At 43.9% G+C, this 17,663-nt stretch overlaps 1 protein-coding gene across 1 annotated transcript in view; it reads right to left on the minus strand.

The window, feature by feature from the left end:
- CDH23 (cadherin-related 23) overlaps positions 1-16,908 on the minus strand; it is a 797,360-nt gene extending 780,452 nt beyond the window's left edge. Inside the window, exons 1-2 of the mRNA XM_015422891.1 lie at positions 16,887-16,908; positions 16,657-16,734 (exon numbers count right to left, since the gene is read on the minus strand). Coding sequence (XP_015278377.1) covers positions 16,657-16,734; positions 16,887-16,908 — 100 coding nt within the window. The remainder of the gene's footprint in view (positions 1-16,656; positions 16,735-16,886) is intronic.
- Positions 16,909-17,663: the final 755 nt, after the last annotated feature.

The following is a 17,663-nucleotide window of genomic DNA, read 5'->3' on the forward strand; positions in this document are numbered from 1 at the left end:
CTGAGCCTCGACCTCCTGGCCGCCCAGAAGCACCGGGAGAAGGAACCCCAGGCTGGTGGCGACTGGGCTGATGGCAAGGACAGCCCCACGGCCACCCAGGAGCAGCTGCTGCCGTCGCCGGATGGGGACGAGGGCGAGGGGGACAGCTAGCAGCCGGTAAGAGGGATGGCTCTTGAGGGGTGGTGTAGACACGTAAAATCGGAACAAAATATTCCCGTTTAAATTACAGCAGGAACAAGGCGCATTTACAGCGCCGTGTGACCAGACCCTTAGTCTCTGTTCTTGTCCTTGGTATTAAGAGTGGAAAAGGTTATAGCCAGGTTTTATCAAGGCAGGGGAAAGCAACAGAATCTACCTCAGGGGTGGCTAGCTGTAAATGGTGCCAAGCACGGGCAGATCAGTAGATAAATATTCTTTGGCATCTTTCACAGTAATGCTTGGTGATGTGATAGGGAAGTGTGTTATAGGCAGTCATCCTCAATGAATCCCCAAATCAATACATTGTGAGGATAATGGTGCTGGGCTGAAGGGGGGGGTGTTCCTGACCCCAAAAATTTAGTGTCCGCTTCTGACATTCTAATTTATCTCAATGTGATAGTTTTGCCATTAAATTAGCTTTACACGTTTTACACATTCTTACTTATAAGCACTGTTAACTGTCCACTCCTGTAATTTAAATGGTAATCCAAACTTTCAAGAGGTATATTAAAATTATGAACAGAAATACACAGAATATATCAAGATGTAAGATGTACACAGTATTTGACAGCTTATGTTGTGTATTGAAAACTATGTTAAGCTTGAGTCTGAACAAGGATTGTAAATAGACCAATCAGAGCTGCACAAGGTTCAGGAGGGAAGCACTCTGATTGGACCTTCTCTGTAAATAGTTATTGGTTGTTCGCTGACTTGTGGGCGTGGCTACCTAAGCCCGGACTGTTTAAAAGGGAGCCTGTTGCTCTATGTGTTGTCTCGTTCTTGTTCTCATTCTGGTTTCTTCTGACTTCGTTGAATAAAGCTGTTCACTAGCTGTGTTGAATCTCGTACTTAACAGCTTATCTCTCATATTGCATCAAAAATCCATGCAAAGATGAATATGATTCCTGAATTTGTTACTTTCTATTTCCAGAAGAGGAAACTGTTGTAAAAACTATTGGAATCATTAAAACTTTGTTACTGGTAGAAGATTTTGGCCACTTTACAACTAGGTTGCTCGACCTTATGGTGGTTTGTTTACAAACCAGGCTCAAAATGTGCTCATAAAGACCGAGTCACATGAATCATCTACCAGGATCAGAAATTGTTTTCACACTCCACAACATACCCACTTCAAAAAGTTTTCTGGTGGAATGCCAGCTCTCATTCTGCAGCTGCTATGACCCTTCCATGTGAACAGCACAGCGCAAGCACATTTTGAACACCATTTTAAAATAATCTGGCTCATTATGTGCACAAAAAAGCTACGCCAATGCCAGTTAACTCTTTTTTACTTGGGACCTTACCTTAGTTCAGTACTATCTGCTGGAGCAGAATGTAAACTTGGCGTGCATGACTGAGACCTGGGTGCGAGAAGGGGAGACAGTAGCTCTCTCCCAACGGGTTCCTCCCAGGTTCTTGGTTCCTTGAACAATCACAAACTAGGGGGTGGGGGAGAGGAGTGGCCTTATTCATTTGGGAGGCTTACTCCTTCAGGGCACTCCCACCTCCGAGGATCGCAGGCATAGAGTGCACCGACCTAGTGTGGGAAGCCGGGGAAAGCTTGGCAATTTGGCAGGTGTACCAACCCCCTAACACACCAGCCAATAGCCTGCCGTACCTGATGGAGGCCGTGTCAGGCTTGGCATTGGAGTACCCTAGGCTGATAGTCTTGGGTGACTTCAATGTCCACGCCGACGATGTGGCCTCTATTCGGGCAATGGACCTAGTGTTGTCCATGGCGGTGCTTGGGCTTTCCCAATTTGTAATGACACGCGTCCACCATCATTGCGCCGTAGACCCCACCTCTCTATCAGCTACTTGATGGGAATTCAAAGCTCTGCAAGAAGATACTTCTGTCCATACGTGAACACACATGAAGCTGCCTTCTGCTGAATCAGAACTTTGGTCCATTGAAGTCAGTATTGTCTACTCAAGAGTGGCAATGGGGGCCGGACACATGCTCAATCTGATCTTCATGGTGGGGGGTTACAGTGGACCAGATCACTTCTTTGGCAGTACCATAGTCTGACCACCATGCCCTGAAGGCCTGTCTCAATGTGCCACCCCGACCCTCTTTGGGTGGCCCTGAGGGCCCATCTGAATGTCTCACCCCGAACCTGTATAGGTGGCGAGCATATTCTAGCTCACCCATGGAACCAAATGGAACCAATTCAGCTTCAAATGGCTCTGCAGGATCCGATGTCCCCTGTCTACCAGCCATGGCCCTTCCCTAAGTGCTCCAGTCTTCCCAAGAGAAGAAAAGTATAGAATATGGAATAGTATAGTATAGTATAGCGTATAGTATAGAGTATGAAATAGTAAGAGCAGCATCAGACACAAGGAACCAAACTCCCCAATAAATAGCTGCACAAGAGAATGATGTAAGCCACTTTTGGCTCCCCGCTGGGAAGAAAGGTGGAGTATAAATGAATCCAATAAATAAATAAATGTGGACTCTTGTGAGTTTCTATGTGTTTTCCTTATGCTGCAGAGCCAGCCCTTCTGTTTTTTCCACTGCTGAACTGTGGCCACATATTAGCCAGTCCTATGAATGGACAGCAAAGAAGAAGAAGAGTTGGTTTTTAGACCTCACTTTTCTCTATTTTAAGGAGTCTCTAAATGGTTTACAATCACCCTTCCCTTCCTTTCCCCACAACAGGCACCTTGTGAGGTAGGTGGGGCTGAGAGAGGTTGGAGACAACTGTGACTGACGAAAGGTCACCCAGCAAGCTTCGTGTGGAGGAGGAGTGGGGAATCAAAGCCAGTTCTCCAGAGTGGATGCCACCACTCTTAACCAGTACACCCTGCTGAATCGGGAGCAGACAACATGCCAGAAGTTACTGATATTTGACTTCCAGTCTATTTAAACATTTGTAATTGACGATTTTCAGCCAAGTGTCTTGAAACACAGCTAGCTGAGGACAGCACAGCAGAGAAATTCCACTTCAAAAAAATCCAATAGATAAAGCTGAGGGGTTTGAACTTAAATCATTACATAGCAAGGGGGAAAGCCTACACAACAAACCCCCCCCCCCCAATAATTCTGTTGTGATAAAACTTTCTGCTTTCATGTAGCCAAATATATAAATTATTTTTATAGTTCCTCAGAACATGGCTAAATAGAAATTACATAGTTCCTCAGAACATGGCTAAATAGAAAGTAAATAAAATAGGAATCCATTTTTTTAAGAAGAAGGAGGAGGAGGAGATTGGATTTATACCCCGCCCTTCACTTGCCCCAAACTTCACCCTCCCCAGTATCCAACTCAAAATCTTCAGATATTTTCCAACTTGGAGTTGGCAACCCTACAGACAGAGCCAATTAGATCCTTTTTTCATATGTGCCAATCCCCTTTGTACCCTGGTAGTCTGGAGAGAAGCTAACAGCAGCAAGTCAGAGGAAAGACAGAGGGGGAGGAACAGAGGAAAACAAGTCATTTAACTACTGTTTAAGTCAGAGCAGGTTTAGAGGTTCTCCTCAGGCACGGTAGGGGTCTTGTTCTGTTTCCAGTCACTTCAGGTGAAAGTGGGTTATTTAGAGTCCTGGCCTCATATGGCACACACTAGTTGTTGGTTCTCATACATAATCTTTTCAAGGTTATTGAAAGTTACAGAGCAGGCAGAAGTCTACAAGTTTAAAATAGATCTCATAACCTAAGGAGTTAGGAAACCTGTGGAAGAAAGTAACAACTTTTAAAGTCCAAAGTAGTCTGGCAGTAGGGTTGCCAGATCCAGGTTGGAAAACTCCTGGAGTTTTGGGGATGGAGCCTGGGGAGGGGACGGGGACCGCAGGGGGGCACAAGGCCAGAGAGTCCACCCTCCAGAGCATCCATTGTTTTCAGAACTGGTCTCTGTAGTCTGGAGACTATGAGGTGGAATTCCAGGGGGTCCCCATGTCCCAGCTGGAAGTTGGCAACCCTATCTGGCTGTTACTGGCATTCTCTCCACTTTGGTACAACACACACAGTTTAAGAAACTGCATCTCCATATAGCTATCTCTCAAAAGGTTACATTTCTGTCAAATCAGTCCTGAACATCCCTAGTTTACTGCACTCACTGTAAAATAAACCTTTCTCTTGTCATATTCAGGGTCTGGTCACACGGACTTTTATTGCGGGATTCGCTGCTGATCCCTCGCGCTTTTAAAGTTTCTGTTTACACGCGCCAATCCGCCTCCCGCACCAAAGCAGGCTCACTCGCGCAAGACTCGCGGGTTTTCCTGACCCCGGGAAAATCAAGTATTTTCCTGGATCTCACGCTTTGAAAGCGCGATTATTTGGAACAATTCGGTCCTTGACGACTTTGCCATAAGGCAGGTCAAATACTAGGGAATTGGACATTGGCTGTGAGGCCTTTGTGAGTTCTTTCACAGATAAAGTCACTCCGCCATGGCCTCCCCGCCACAGCTGAAACAGTGAGTGAACTCGAGGCCCCATGCACGTCTTCTTGTCCAGTTTTATTATTATGATTATATATTATGATAGGTTTAAATTGTATTTTTAATGGAAAATCTATAAGCCACCCTGAGCCTGCCTCTGGCAGGGAGGGTGGGGTATAAATAAATAAATAAATAAATCATATGAGCTGGTCAGAGAGAGTTCTATTCCTCCAGCCTGTGAAATTCCAAAAACATGGGAAAGGGAGGGGGAGCCTCTCACTTAATTACGATTTGCCTAAGAAATTCAGATGTTCTGCCCCCCTTTGTGAAATTCCTGCTTACCATTCTACTATCATATAGAATTCTATAAAGAAATGGTGAGAAGAAAAGTTCTTTCTGTTTGTAGAATTATCTTTATCCATTCTATCACAAGTCTACAGTAAGGAGAAAGCATTTGTGTAGGAAACAATCCAAAGTACATACTTGAATGTCCTTTGTTCAACCCATGGAAATCAATAAATGTGCACTTAATTGTATATTAAATTGTGTTCAAAATAAACAAACACAGAAGTTCAACTATTTGGCTCACTACTTTGTTACAACTTCGCAGTTGTCTGTTGAGCTTCATTTAACTCACACGCAGCTGATGCCCAATTAATAACTCATTATCAAGTCACCTGCAGTTTTTAGTGTTGAACACATCTTACAGCTTTATATGCTTTAAATGCACATACATAGACACATGGTCCTACTGCAGCCTAGTAAGGAAAGCAATGTGACAATTTACCATCTGCAGAAGCTGTTGTGCAACCCTTGATACAGATAAATGGAGTCTTCCGACTATGCATGTAAAGCCAGATGTCCCTAATCACCTCACAGAGATTATGATGCTCTACTAGCATCTTAAATGTACAGAAGACCCATGAAAACCAGAGATATGTAAGCACATAGCCTAATGAGATTGTACTCCAAGCCCTATGCCCACCAAGGGGGAAGGCAGAAAAAACGCAAAAAATAAATAAATATGATAATGGTTTTTTTTAAATCTAGTCTCCTAAGAATCCCAGCTTTGTGAAGATACATTCTAAGGCAATGCCTCCTGGTATTTCAAAATCTACAGAAGCTACCTAAAACTTTCCAACAGTCATGAGTGGCAGGGAGGTACTGTCTACCCCACCCCACCCCACCCCACCATCCTATACCTAAACAAGATACATTATGAAAAATAAATTTAAAACACAGAATTATGCAGTTTCTGAATTTGGGTATTTGATACATGCCACAGAACTGAACTTTCCTCACCATTGATTTTGGATTGCCCAGGTGTACTTGTTGTGAGCATAGTATATGCATAAATTATCTCTATGGATTTACGAAAAAGCGTTCAGCTAGTTAGTGTATGAAATCTAAGGCTGTCTCACAGTCCATCCAGGTGAAGGTGGTAAATCAATATTCTTGCACTCAACATTTAGATTTCCCCATAAACCTATCACATTAGAAAGTTTTTTTCAGTGAACTCATTTACAGGGATTTGATTTTAGGATTAGAGATTAACACCTGTCCACAAACTGGTGAGGCAGCAACTTCCTATGCTCCGATCACAATCTGCTTGAGCGGTGGATTCTGGGACAGGTGCTTCCCCAATATGGAATTTCATAAAACTACCAGAGCTTCAGCTTTGAAAGCTACCATTTGAGAGTAGCCAGTCTCTTGACAAACAACATGAACCTACACGGCAAATAATATCGCTAAAGCTTTAATCTTGATACCTGCCCTTCAACCTAGAGACAGTAATTTCAAAAGGGGTGACAATTTTTCATGACACCAGCTAAAGGACTCAGCAATGGAATAAAAACAAAAAAAGCAACTTTCTTTTTTGCCGAGGAGTAGTCTTTATAACCAAATATTATTCAGCCTGAATAAATAATTATGCCTGTCGGAAGTAGCAGGAGAGGTGCCATATGTTCCTATGCGATCATCCAAAACACAGGCAAGTTTCTCTCATTTGCATCAATCAAGTGACTGCTAAGACAAAATTATGTTTTATTTATATTATATACATGAACACACATGTGCCCACAATGAGATATTTCCATCATCAACAACAAACACATCTTGTGTTTCATTCCAAAATTTCAAGTTATACTGATAAGAACATAAGAGAAGCCAATGTTGGGTCAGGCCAATGGCCCATCCAGTCCAACACTCTGTCACACAGTGGCCAAAAATACCAGGTGCCACCGGGAGGTACCTTCACATCAGGAACCTATAGGACCAAACCGAGAACCTCATGGTCAAGCATAATACCTCACCTACTAAATTATTCTAGACTAAACAGAGACAGGCTTCGAAGCTGCCTTTGGGCACAGACAGGAGTAGGGTTGTGCAAGCAGTGTAATGCCTCTGCAATGACCAGGTCTCCTGCCCATGTCCTTCTTTCTGCTACACTTCAAAATCTTAGCTTCTTGGAGACAGTAGCCCTACACATTTCCCCTTATAACTTTGTAACGCCAAGCACTAGAGACTTACTTCTTAAAAATGAATGCTGGGAATTGATAACATTGTTGCAATGTTTATTTTACTTAGAACATTTTTGCCACATTTCCACCCATCATAGGGGGGCCCCCATTCACCAAAACACACAAGGACACCCCAAGAAGGCCATTGCTACCAGTCTTTCCTCAGATAACAGGGGCATATGAAGTAGGGTCCTTGGAGATTAGAGGGTTATGGTGTTGTTGCTACAGTACAATGTGTCGATTACCTATTTTTTTAGAAAGCCCTCCAGTGGTGGTGGGGGGCAGGTGATGGCCATGGAGGGCTGAGGCAAGGAAAATGCAGGGAAAGTTGCCACATAGATGCTCCATTGCCACTGCAAATTCCTCTGCATTTGCAGCAACAATGAAAGCTACATTTCCAGAGGCCCTCAGGTCCAAAACTGGGTATGAATGACCAGTGACAGAAGACCCAGCCTGACTGATATCCTGGAATATTCTCATCTGGCATTTGTAAAATATCCATTAGTAACCTGAGAACAAAAAAAAAATTAGGGGGAGGGGTATGTGTGTTTTCACATTATTTTATTTTTGGGCTCTGCCTTGCCTTCCTTACAGCAGTGCTATTTTCTGGAGTATCTAAGTGATTTTTGTACTGCTTCTGTGTTTTCCCTTGCATTGCTATGATCTTTCTCAAACCTAGTTGGGTATGATCTTTTCAGAAAGACTGCAGACAAAGTGCTTTTGGATGCTGTGTGGATGTGAAAGTGGATTTGTGCAGGTCTTGCTTACATAACTGCCAATTTTCTTGCCTCAGCCTCCACCAAATGGACTTTTAGGGACTTCTTAAAATTGGTAATTGACAGATTGCTAAAGTGTAAATGACATATTACAACAATGTACTAGTTCGAAGCTTTCATTTTAAAACAGTAAGTTGCTAGCCCTTTTCCTGTAGAGTTACAGTGGGCTGCACATTTCCCCTTATAACGTTGTAACATCAAGCATTAGAAATTTACTTCTTAAAAATGAATGCTGGGAATTGATATAATGTTGCAATGTTTATTTTACTTAGAATGTTTTTTGCCACATTTCCACCCAACGTAGGGTCTCGTCATTCACCAATTTAAAAAAAATTACACAAATACACACACATACACTCCAAGAAGGCCCTTGCTACCTGTATTTCTTCAGATAACAGGAGCACCTGAAGTTGAACAATAAGTGGTTATAATGTTATTGCTATAGCACAATCTGTCAATTAACCATTTTTTAAAAAGCCCTCCAGTGGTGGTGGTGGGGGGGAGATGACGGCCATGGAGGGCTGAGACAAGGAAAGTGCAGGGAAAGTTGTCCTGTAGATGCTCCATTGCCACTGCAAATTCCTCTGCATTTGCAGCAACAATGAGAGCTGCATTTCCGGCGGCAGTGAGAGATGCATAGCTAATTGTATGTGCGTAGAGGCAGCCTGTGTCCGTGTATTATATATTATGCACACACAGTTGCCTCCTCACACGGCAATAGTTTGTGCGTGTCAGTCATTACTTCTGGGTGAAATAACTGACTAGGGGGTCAGTCCACCTGAAAATTGCTCTCAAAGGACCTAAATGAAACAGATGGGCATTGATGGTGTTTTCAAGGAAATTAATCAGCCTGCACTAGCAGTGATGCCAGAAGCTCCATAGGCCCAATCTAGCTTAATGAATTCTGAGTTCTCTGTCTTAATAGCTCTTGACAAGACTAATTTACTCATGTAAGTGATTAGAGAGGGAATGATCTCTTTAATTGTTGCTTAACACTCCTTTAGGCATCACGTGAAAGAAGAAGGGAGGCGGTTAAATTCTAACCAGGTACAGAGAGGGAGGGAGGTTCTATTACAGGAGTGTGGGGGGGTACAAAAATAGTCTTACTAGTAAATACCACTTCTAGAATGGCTAAACAGTACCAGTGGGGCTGAGGTGAATGTTCTGCAGTGAACGTTGATGGAGCTAAAAGAAATAAAAGGACATTGGTGGCCAAAATTTTCTAAAAGCCCCCCCCCTCCATTACATTTTTCTTGCTGCTGCTTTTGCTTTTCACAGCCTTGATTGGCTGCAGCTTAAATACCAAGCTCTGTTTGAAAAAAGAGCCCTTCTTCCTTGTAAAGACATCATTCCAGATCTGGCTATGTAACCGCACTGGTAAGTGAAGCTAATTCAGAGCAAGGGCAATTATGGAAGCACTGCCATCATCACTCAGTTAGCTTTGCTTGCCTCCCATGAAGTGGTCATATGGCTAAGTCTGAATCCACAATGTTTCTGCCTCTTGGAAGGAGTGCTGTTTTTCAAACAAACAGCTATAGTGTGGTGAATATAGCCAGTCAGGATCACACGATGCTGCCATCTCCTGAATACCCAGTACAGGGGATTTCATCCAAATGCGCATCATGTGGGTGGCAAGTTATCTCTCTGCAGCACAACACCCTCCAGATTGGGAGAAGTTCCTTGAAAGACTGCTTAAAGAGAAAAAGGTTGTGAATTGAGCCTCCATCTTCCATTCTGACAACCTTAGACATTAGAAGACAGTTCTTAATCAGTTCTCATTAAGTGGCTGAGAATACAACAGAAATACATACATCACAAGGAAAACCTTGTCTCTGTCTCACTAGAAGATCTCAGACCCATATTTGTCTAGATCAGCATCTATTCAAAGGTGAACAGCAAGCTTTAGGAGGTTTATATGAGAGATGGATTATAGGTGCCCTTTTAAACTTTCTGCAACCTACTCAGCCCTCACTATGACCTTACTCTTGTACCTTTCATTTCTATGCTCTTGGCTTTTTTAGCCACATGAAAAAGCACTGCATTTGAGATGGCATGAGTTGAAACTCTATGATTACTTAAATTCATCAGCCCTCAAATGAGTCCTCAAATGAGAAATACACAGACTGTTTCAGCTGCCCAATCAACAAGGCAGGAAAAATTGTCAGACTCTGAGCAAGAGGCTATCTTGTGAATTCATTCCCCAATGGGGAAAAAACGTACAGGGAAAACTAATTTAGGATAGTAAAGGTAAAGGTTTCCCTTGCTCGAAAGCCAGTCGAATCCAATTCTAGGGGCGGTACCTCATCTCCGTTTCCAAGCTGAAGAGCCAGCACTGTCAGAAGACATCTCCGTGGTCATGTGGCTGGCATGATTAACTGCTGAGGTGCATGGAACACTGTTACCTTCCCACCAAAGTTATACCTATTTGTCTACTTGCAATTTCTTGCTTTCGAACTGCTAGGTTGGCAGGACCTGGGGCCAGAGATGGGATCTCACTCCATCATGTGGCACTTGGGTCTCGAACTGCTGATCTACCAACCTTCTGGTCTGTAGCTCAGCGTCTTAACCTCTGAGCCACCGTGGCTCCTAATTTAAGATAGAACAAGATAAAAACAATGAAAGACTGAAACAGCATGGGGACTTTAACAAAGCTGTCTGGACGCACACACAAAAAAGTAATGAAAATGGAACATTAAGGCAATTTGGAAAACACCTCAGAATTGTTCTAATCTTCACAAAAAAGAACATCTAAGTATTTGTCTATCCATCACCTATCTATATAACTATCTATCTTAAAAGCCACCTCTTCCCAAGGATGGCTTGAATTGATAATGGTGTGCTACAAACACAGAGGAGAGGTGAGACATGCAAGAAGGAAAAGGCTTCTGCAGTTGGGGCCCTGATAAGATCACAGCTATTAGCCTGAAGAGGGAGAGACTCTGTGCTTTTGCACACATGGGGGCTTGCAATCAATTCGAACAGCATTACAAGCCATCCACAGACCCTGATTGAAGAGTGCAAGTTTAATGGACTTAGAGCCTGGGAAAAAGCCAAGAAAGGCCAAATCGATTTCTACATTTGCTAAAACTGATCGCTGGCTAAATAAATAAATAAAAACTACATCTGTCAGTCAAACCCGAAATTTTCTCCAAGGGCACAATTACAGAAACACACACACTGTCCCCTATTCTCAGCCAACTCACAAGGTGCTCAAGCTGCCTGATTTGGGACATGCATTTATTTGTGCGGGGTGGCATAAAGAAAAAAACACGTATAGGCTTTCGTTTCATCACTTTAATTTTTCTGTAGCTTTCTTAGTTCAACAAGACTCCATCCTGCCATTTCTTATAAAACATGGTGACACTTGCCAGTCACTTTTGTTCATTGAGTGGTCACCTGTGTAGTCACACATGGGTTCTGTGCATGCACAAGCCTGTCACAGAGAGATTTTAGAAGCTCTGAAGAAGTAAAAGACACTCCTTTCCCCTCATGATACTTCCCTGTCCTTTTCCAATCTGGAAAGGAGGGAGAGGAGTGCCATTTCCTCAGTTCCTCAAAGCTGCTACTGGAGAGAGGTATCACTACTCAAAACTGAGGTAAAAATAGTGCTCACAACAGGACCTGGCAAAACCAAAGGGCAGACTGCAGGAGAAGGATTCTTAATCAGAAACATTGATTCAGGTTTAAGACATTTGCCCTCTAACAGGGATAGCACCAACATGGAGGAATGGCCCAGTGGTGAAGGTGATCTTGAGATAGGCATGACCACCTTGACAGGACTGGGGGAGGTCCAGTCAAGAACCATGTCTGAAAGTTGAGACAGATCGGAACCATTGATAGCTTAACCAGGTTTGAAGTGTCTGCGTTTTCATGAAGCTTGGGTTTATGGCGCCCTTTATTAGGAGGTGGTTCTGAGGCACCATGGCTGCCAAGCGGCTGATGAAGGCATGGTGTTGGCTGGAGCTGAGGATAGACCTGAAGACGTCGGAATAAGTCTCAGAATTGTTGGAACTAACAAAGAGCTCTCTGGAGTCAGAATCTGGTGAGGAGTTGGGCTCAGACAGGGTGTTCATAGGGTTGCTAGCCCCTCCCCCCAGTAGGGATGACAGCTCTGGTTGGGAAATACCTGGAGATTTGTTGGGTGGAGCCTGAAGGGGGTGGGGTTTGGGGAGGGACTCCAAAGGAATATAATGCCGTAGAGTCCATCTTCCAAAGCTGCCATTTTCTCCAGGTGAACTGATCGTTGTTGCCTGGAGATGAGTTGTAATCAGGGGTCGTTTAGTAGAAAAAGAGCTAGGGGAACTCATTAGCATAACTCATTAGCATATGCCACACCCCCTGACATCACCGGAAGTGTGTCATAAGGCCACACACCCCGCCCCCAACATTCCTGGCCACCGCCGCTGGCCTTGCAGCTCCACTGCCGAGCCCCATGAGGGGCCCGGCGATGGACCCGCAAGGCCGGCGGGAGTGCAAGGAAGCCCCGCGAAGGCCCTCCTCGGCCCCAGGCAGGCAGGGGTGGGGAGAGGCAGGGAGGAAGCAACTTACCCTCCCCTCTTCTCCTGCCTCCTCCTGGCTGAATGAGGGCCGGAAGCAGGGCGGCCGGAAGCAGGGGGCAGGGCTTCGTTATGTGCCCTGCCCCCCGTACCTAACTCGGGAGAACTGCGATCCCCCGCGATCCCCCCCAAAATGACCTCTGGTTGTAATCCCAGGAGAGCTCCAGCTCCTGGAGGTTGGCAACCCTATCCCAGTGAGGGTGGGGGATTCCCAACTTTGAGCACCCCTCTCCCACACTGCTGGTTCCTCAAGCACTTTTATTATTATTCTATGATTGCACTGGCATGTGGTCATGAGTTTTGTGGTGTAGCACAATCCCTTTCCTGCCCCATCTATTTTTAAATTAGTTTTGACTTGCGGTGTTTTAATTTAATTTTTAAATGCATAGCAGGTTGAGCCACCTCTTTTTCTGTCCCTCAGGGCCCCCTATATACCATCACCACTGGCCTTCACCAGCCAAAATGGACCTAGGTCTAAGGGGTACATGGTCGGTCTAACATCACCCAGAATCCTGTCGACATCAGCCTGAGAGATTCGGCTGAAGTTGTCAAACACTGAATCCAAAGACAGCCAAGAGGCCTCAAGTTCCCTTACTGTATCAATAGTGGCAGGCAGGTTGCAGTGAAGCGACAAGACTTTATCTGCAAAAAAGCTCTGTGCCTTTGGAGAGCTGCATTTGGTGCAATCCAGCTTCACGGGGGGGGGGTGTACAGAAAGAATAGATCCCTTGCCTTTCTCCATGGAAAAGTTCATAAATTGGGAGGGATGGCTTCAGTTTTATTTAAAGGGCTTGTTCTACATTTCATATTACCCCAGTTTCACAAACAGCTCAGAGAGTCCTGCACCCCGTTTCTATCCTGAGGCTTCATAGAGTGCACACATACCCCATCTTGGCTCCAAAGCCCTTTGTAGAAGAATTATAAAGTACTAGTCCTACCACTAGCCCCCCAAATTTAAATATCCTTGAGTTGTATAGGGCCCCCTCCAGAACCAAACTCCAGAAACCAATGAATGAAGACGCCCCTCTCTAAGCTGGTTCTCCAACCAAGCCACCCAAGCAACTGTTTGGGGCAGCACAATGAAGAGGGTGCTGATGCATATGAGGAGAACATTTTCCTCTTGTTGGAGGAGATAATTAAGAAGAAGAATAAAGAAAGGGGGCCAATGGCCATCAAATATGACTCAAAAATGTTTGTAGAAAGAGAATTGAGGAAAGGGCACTCCTCCACCTTTTCACACTGGAGGAAGGTGAAAAGGCAGTGTGAGGGAGGGGGAAAGAGCACCTTCTGCTTCTTTAGAGCTTCTAAAACCTCTCCATGGTAGGCTTGCACAAACCCAAAACACACATGTGATATTGCAAAGGTACCGCGACAATGAACTTATATGTTTTTTGGGAAAAGGCACAATACTGGTATTGTGAGTTGTAGCAAAAGCACAAACTAGAAGAGACTGTTGCTAATATGCAACAAGAATCTCAACATGGATGCCTAAATTGAGGATTACACTGCCCTCACAAGAGCCCACCCTTCACACCCAAACCTGGATTATGAGCACCTGGTGAGTGCATATGGGGCAGGGCTAGCATTAATACAGGGACAATGTCACTTTCATTTCCAGCTCACAGTACTGTTGCTGCCCAGCTGCCGACCTGCAGCTCATAAAAGATGAAGAAAAAGGTGCTTATTTTAGTAGAATCGAGACACAATCCCTTGAACTCAGGGATGGATTCAAGATACTACAATATAAGATCATATCATGATTTGGGGACAGTTTTCAGGTTTGGGGAGAACGCAAACTGGAAGCTGCCCGCCATCTTAGTTACATTTTACTCTGTAAAATTGGGCCGTAGTTATGCTGGCTGTTACACCACATCCTATGCCAAGGAGTAACACAGCTCCGCTGTGACATTAAAAGCCATGTAAACTTTTTATAAACTTTAAAAAGTTTACCATGTATCATTGCAATTCCAGCAAGAACCATATGAGTTCAACAGAAATTCAGGGAGTACATCTTAGAGGCTTTGATGCTTTTGGTTCTTGTGTGCTGTTATGCTTCTGGGTTTTTTTTAATTTTTAATTTTTCTTAATATTAAGGACTGTATGTTTTTATAATTTTACCTAGTTTTATTTTGTGAGCCACCTCAAGCGGGTTTCTGAAGAGGCAGCATATAAATGTTTTGGATAATCTACTTTCTCCATACTTCCCCCCCAACCTGCTTTTTCCTTCCCAGAGTCCTAAAGTCCTTCTCAAAATTACCCCCCATGGATATATTTTCCCCCATGGATTACTCATTCTTCTTTTCTACTCATACTCCATCCCTTCAGAGATGGAGTACCTCGTATATGAACATATGAAGATGCCATATACCAAATCATACCACCAGTCCATCTCACTTAGTATATTCTGTCCAACAACAGTTTTTAAAAATTTCAGTCAGACAATGGAATTTCCCAGCATGTGCTGTTTGAGATCCATTTAACTGGAGATGCCAAGGATTTAACCTGGGACTATCAACATTCAAAGCATATGCATGGCCACTGAGCTATCTTCCCTTTTAACAGCACCCTGAACAGTTATCCAGATGTGGATTCATCACTAAATCTTACAGAAGCATGCTTTTTGTATTATTCTTTTTTTTCCCTTTGTGATTAGGGTCACCAGCTTGGGGTTGGGAAATTCCTGGAGATTTGGGGGTGGAACCTGGGGAGGGTGGGGTTCAAGGAGGAGAGGGACCTTAGCAGAGAGTTTGCCCTACAGAGCAGCCATTTTCTCCAGGGGAACGGATCTTTGTCTTCTGGAGATCAGTTGGATTTCCGGGAGATTCCCCAGGCCCCACCTTGGAGTTGGCAACCCTGTTTGTGATAGCTGCATGAAGCTGAAGTGAAGCTTCTCTTTCTCTAACTCTCATGGCTGCAGAGAAAAGCTTGGAAGAAGACAGAAGCCACATTCTATCTGGCTTAGGCAAGAAGCCCACTACACCCACTACAGAATTAGAACTGGTGCCACTTGGCAGCTCAACAGCAGCAATTTTTCTGGAGGGACTATTCCCCTAGCCCCCACAGTGACTCTTGGAAGAAGCAGGAATACCAAAAGAGCTGGGGAGCAACTTTAGCATCATATTCCTCTGCCTCCCTTTGCCATTCCTTCACCTTACAATGAGTCAGGACTGAAGTTACATCTGAAGCTGTACTTTGTTTTAATATATGGTAAGCTATCTTGAAGATCAAAGGAGCTGCGGTGGCTCAAGTGGTTAAGACACTGAACTGCAGGCTGTGGAAGGTCAGTAGTTCAGCAGTTCGAGAACCGAGTTGCCACATGACGGAGTGAGCTCCCATCTCTAGTTCCAGCTCCTGCCAACCTAGCAGTTCGAAAGCAAGACATTGCAAGTAGATAAATAGGTAACACTTCGGTGGGAAGGTAACGGCGTTCCGTGTGCCTTGGTGTTTAGTCATGCCGGCCACATGACCATGGAAACATCTTCGGACAGCGCTGGCTCTTCGGCTTTGAAACGGAGATGAGCACCGCAACCCTAGATTCGGACTCGACTGGCTTTCGAGCAAGGGAACCTTTACCTTTACCTATCTTGAAGATCAATCAAAAAGCAGGATATAAACCTTTAAAATATATACCTTCCCATTCTCTCTTGCAGAGAGGCAACTTGGATAGAGCAGTAAGGGAGCTTCCCCCCATTTTAAGAATAAAGATTAAAACAGGAGATGAGTTTTTCTCCCGTTTTAATAATATTATTAAAGTAATATCCAATTATGTAACAGGCTCCCCCTCGCCAATGTTTTTAAGCAGGTTTTTGAGATAGTACACAAAAAAACAGATACCAGCTTCCTGCAATGATTAGTAAAAGGGCATCAGGCCAGGCAGAGTAGTTGTAAGCACTACTCATTTCTGCCAGAAAGCTTCCACAATTTGTAAAACATGGGATTAATTTTAATAGAATATTACTGCCCTGTTCAAAGGGCATCCAATTATTCCCCTTTAATCAGATCTTAACCTGAAACAGACAGCCTCATCAACAGAACGTATTTATCAGCCTTCCACAAGTAACCGAAGACAGTGAAAATTTTAACGTTCTTGGACGAAACCCGTTTCCCTTTTATAAGCAGCTCCTTTAAAATTAGCTTGCTGAATTGCAATTCTGGCTCTCCATCTCCCCAATGACAGCTAGATGCAAAAGTGCCATTTTACTCATTAAACGCTAGCTCAATGTACTTACCCACTGGAGTATCTTCATTGATCAACAGGTATGTGTCAAAGAAATAATTTATGAAGTACGGCAATCGATTGCTCAGTCCTAGAAAGTTAGAAGAGGAAGAGGCTTTATTTGTAAGGCTGTATTTATATTAAGACAATTGACATTTTATTAGCACACAGGATTATATTCAAGCACAGACCAGAGAAAATAGCTGAGAATGCAACTGGTAAAAAGGGAGTTCTTTGCATTACCCACAGCAGCTAGCTCCAACATACTACTGAAACATGTTTATCCTTTTCACTCAGACATAACAAATTGGCTCAGCAGGAGGAGGAGGAGGAGATTGGAGTTATAACCCACCCTTCACTACCTGAAGGAGTCTCAGAGTGGTTTACAATCTCCTTTCCCTTCCCCTCCCCACAACAGATATCCCTGAGGGGTAGGTGGGGCTGAGAGAACTCTTTTGAGAACTCGTGAGAGAACAGCTCTGAAATAACTTGTTACTGACCCAAGGTCACACCAGAAGCTGCATGTGGAGGACTGGGGAATAAAACTTGGTTCTCCCAGATTAGAGTCAGCACTCCTAACCACTAAACCAAACCGGCTTTCTAGTAAATGCAAGTCTACTGAATTTAAGATGGATCCAAAGCCACCTGGCTTACTAGTAGCACTACCACTTTTTGAACAAACAAATTGGGGGGGGGGGGACCCAGTGCTTGCCTCATAAGCAATGTTCCCTCTAAGTGTGAGCTAGCTCACAGTTTTTTAGCCTCCAGCTCACACATTTTTGTCTTAGCTCAGGAAGGATGGCTCCAGAGCAAACTAATTTATGCAGTAACCAAATTGCTGGCTCACAACTTTAATGCCAGTAGCTCACAAAGTAGAATTTTTGCTCACAAGACTCCACAGCTTTAGAGGGAGTATTGCTCATGTAGCATAAACTTCTATAACCTTGTTGCCCATGAGAATACCTTAGCAGCCATGAATTATTACCATCAAAATCACATACATCAAATAAGAACAGTTCT

The sequence above is a fragment of the Gekko japonicus genome, unplaced genomic scaffold (assembly GCF_001447785.1).
Source record: "Gekko japonicus isolate JY-2015 unplaced genomic scaffold, Gekko_japonicus_V1.1 scaffold49, whole genome shotgun sequence".
Lineage (NCBI taxonomy): Eukaryota > Metazoa > Chordata > Lepidosauria > Squamata > Gekkonidae > Gekko > Gekko japonicus.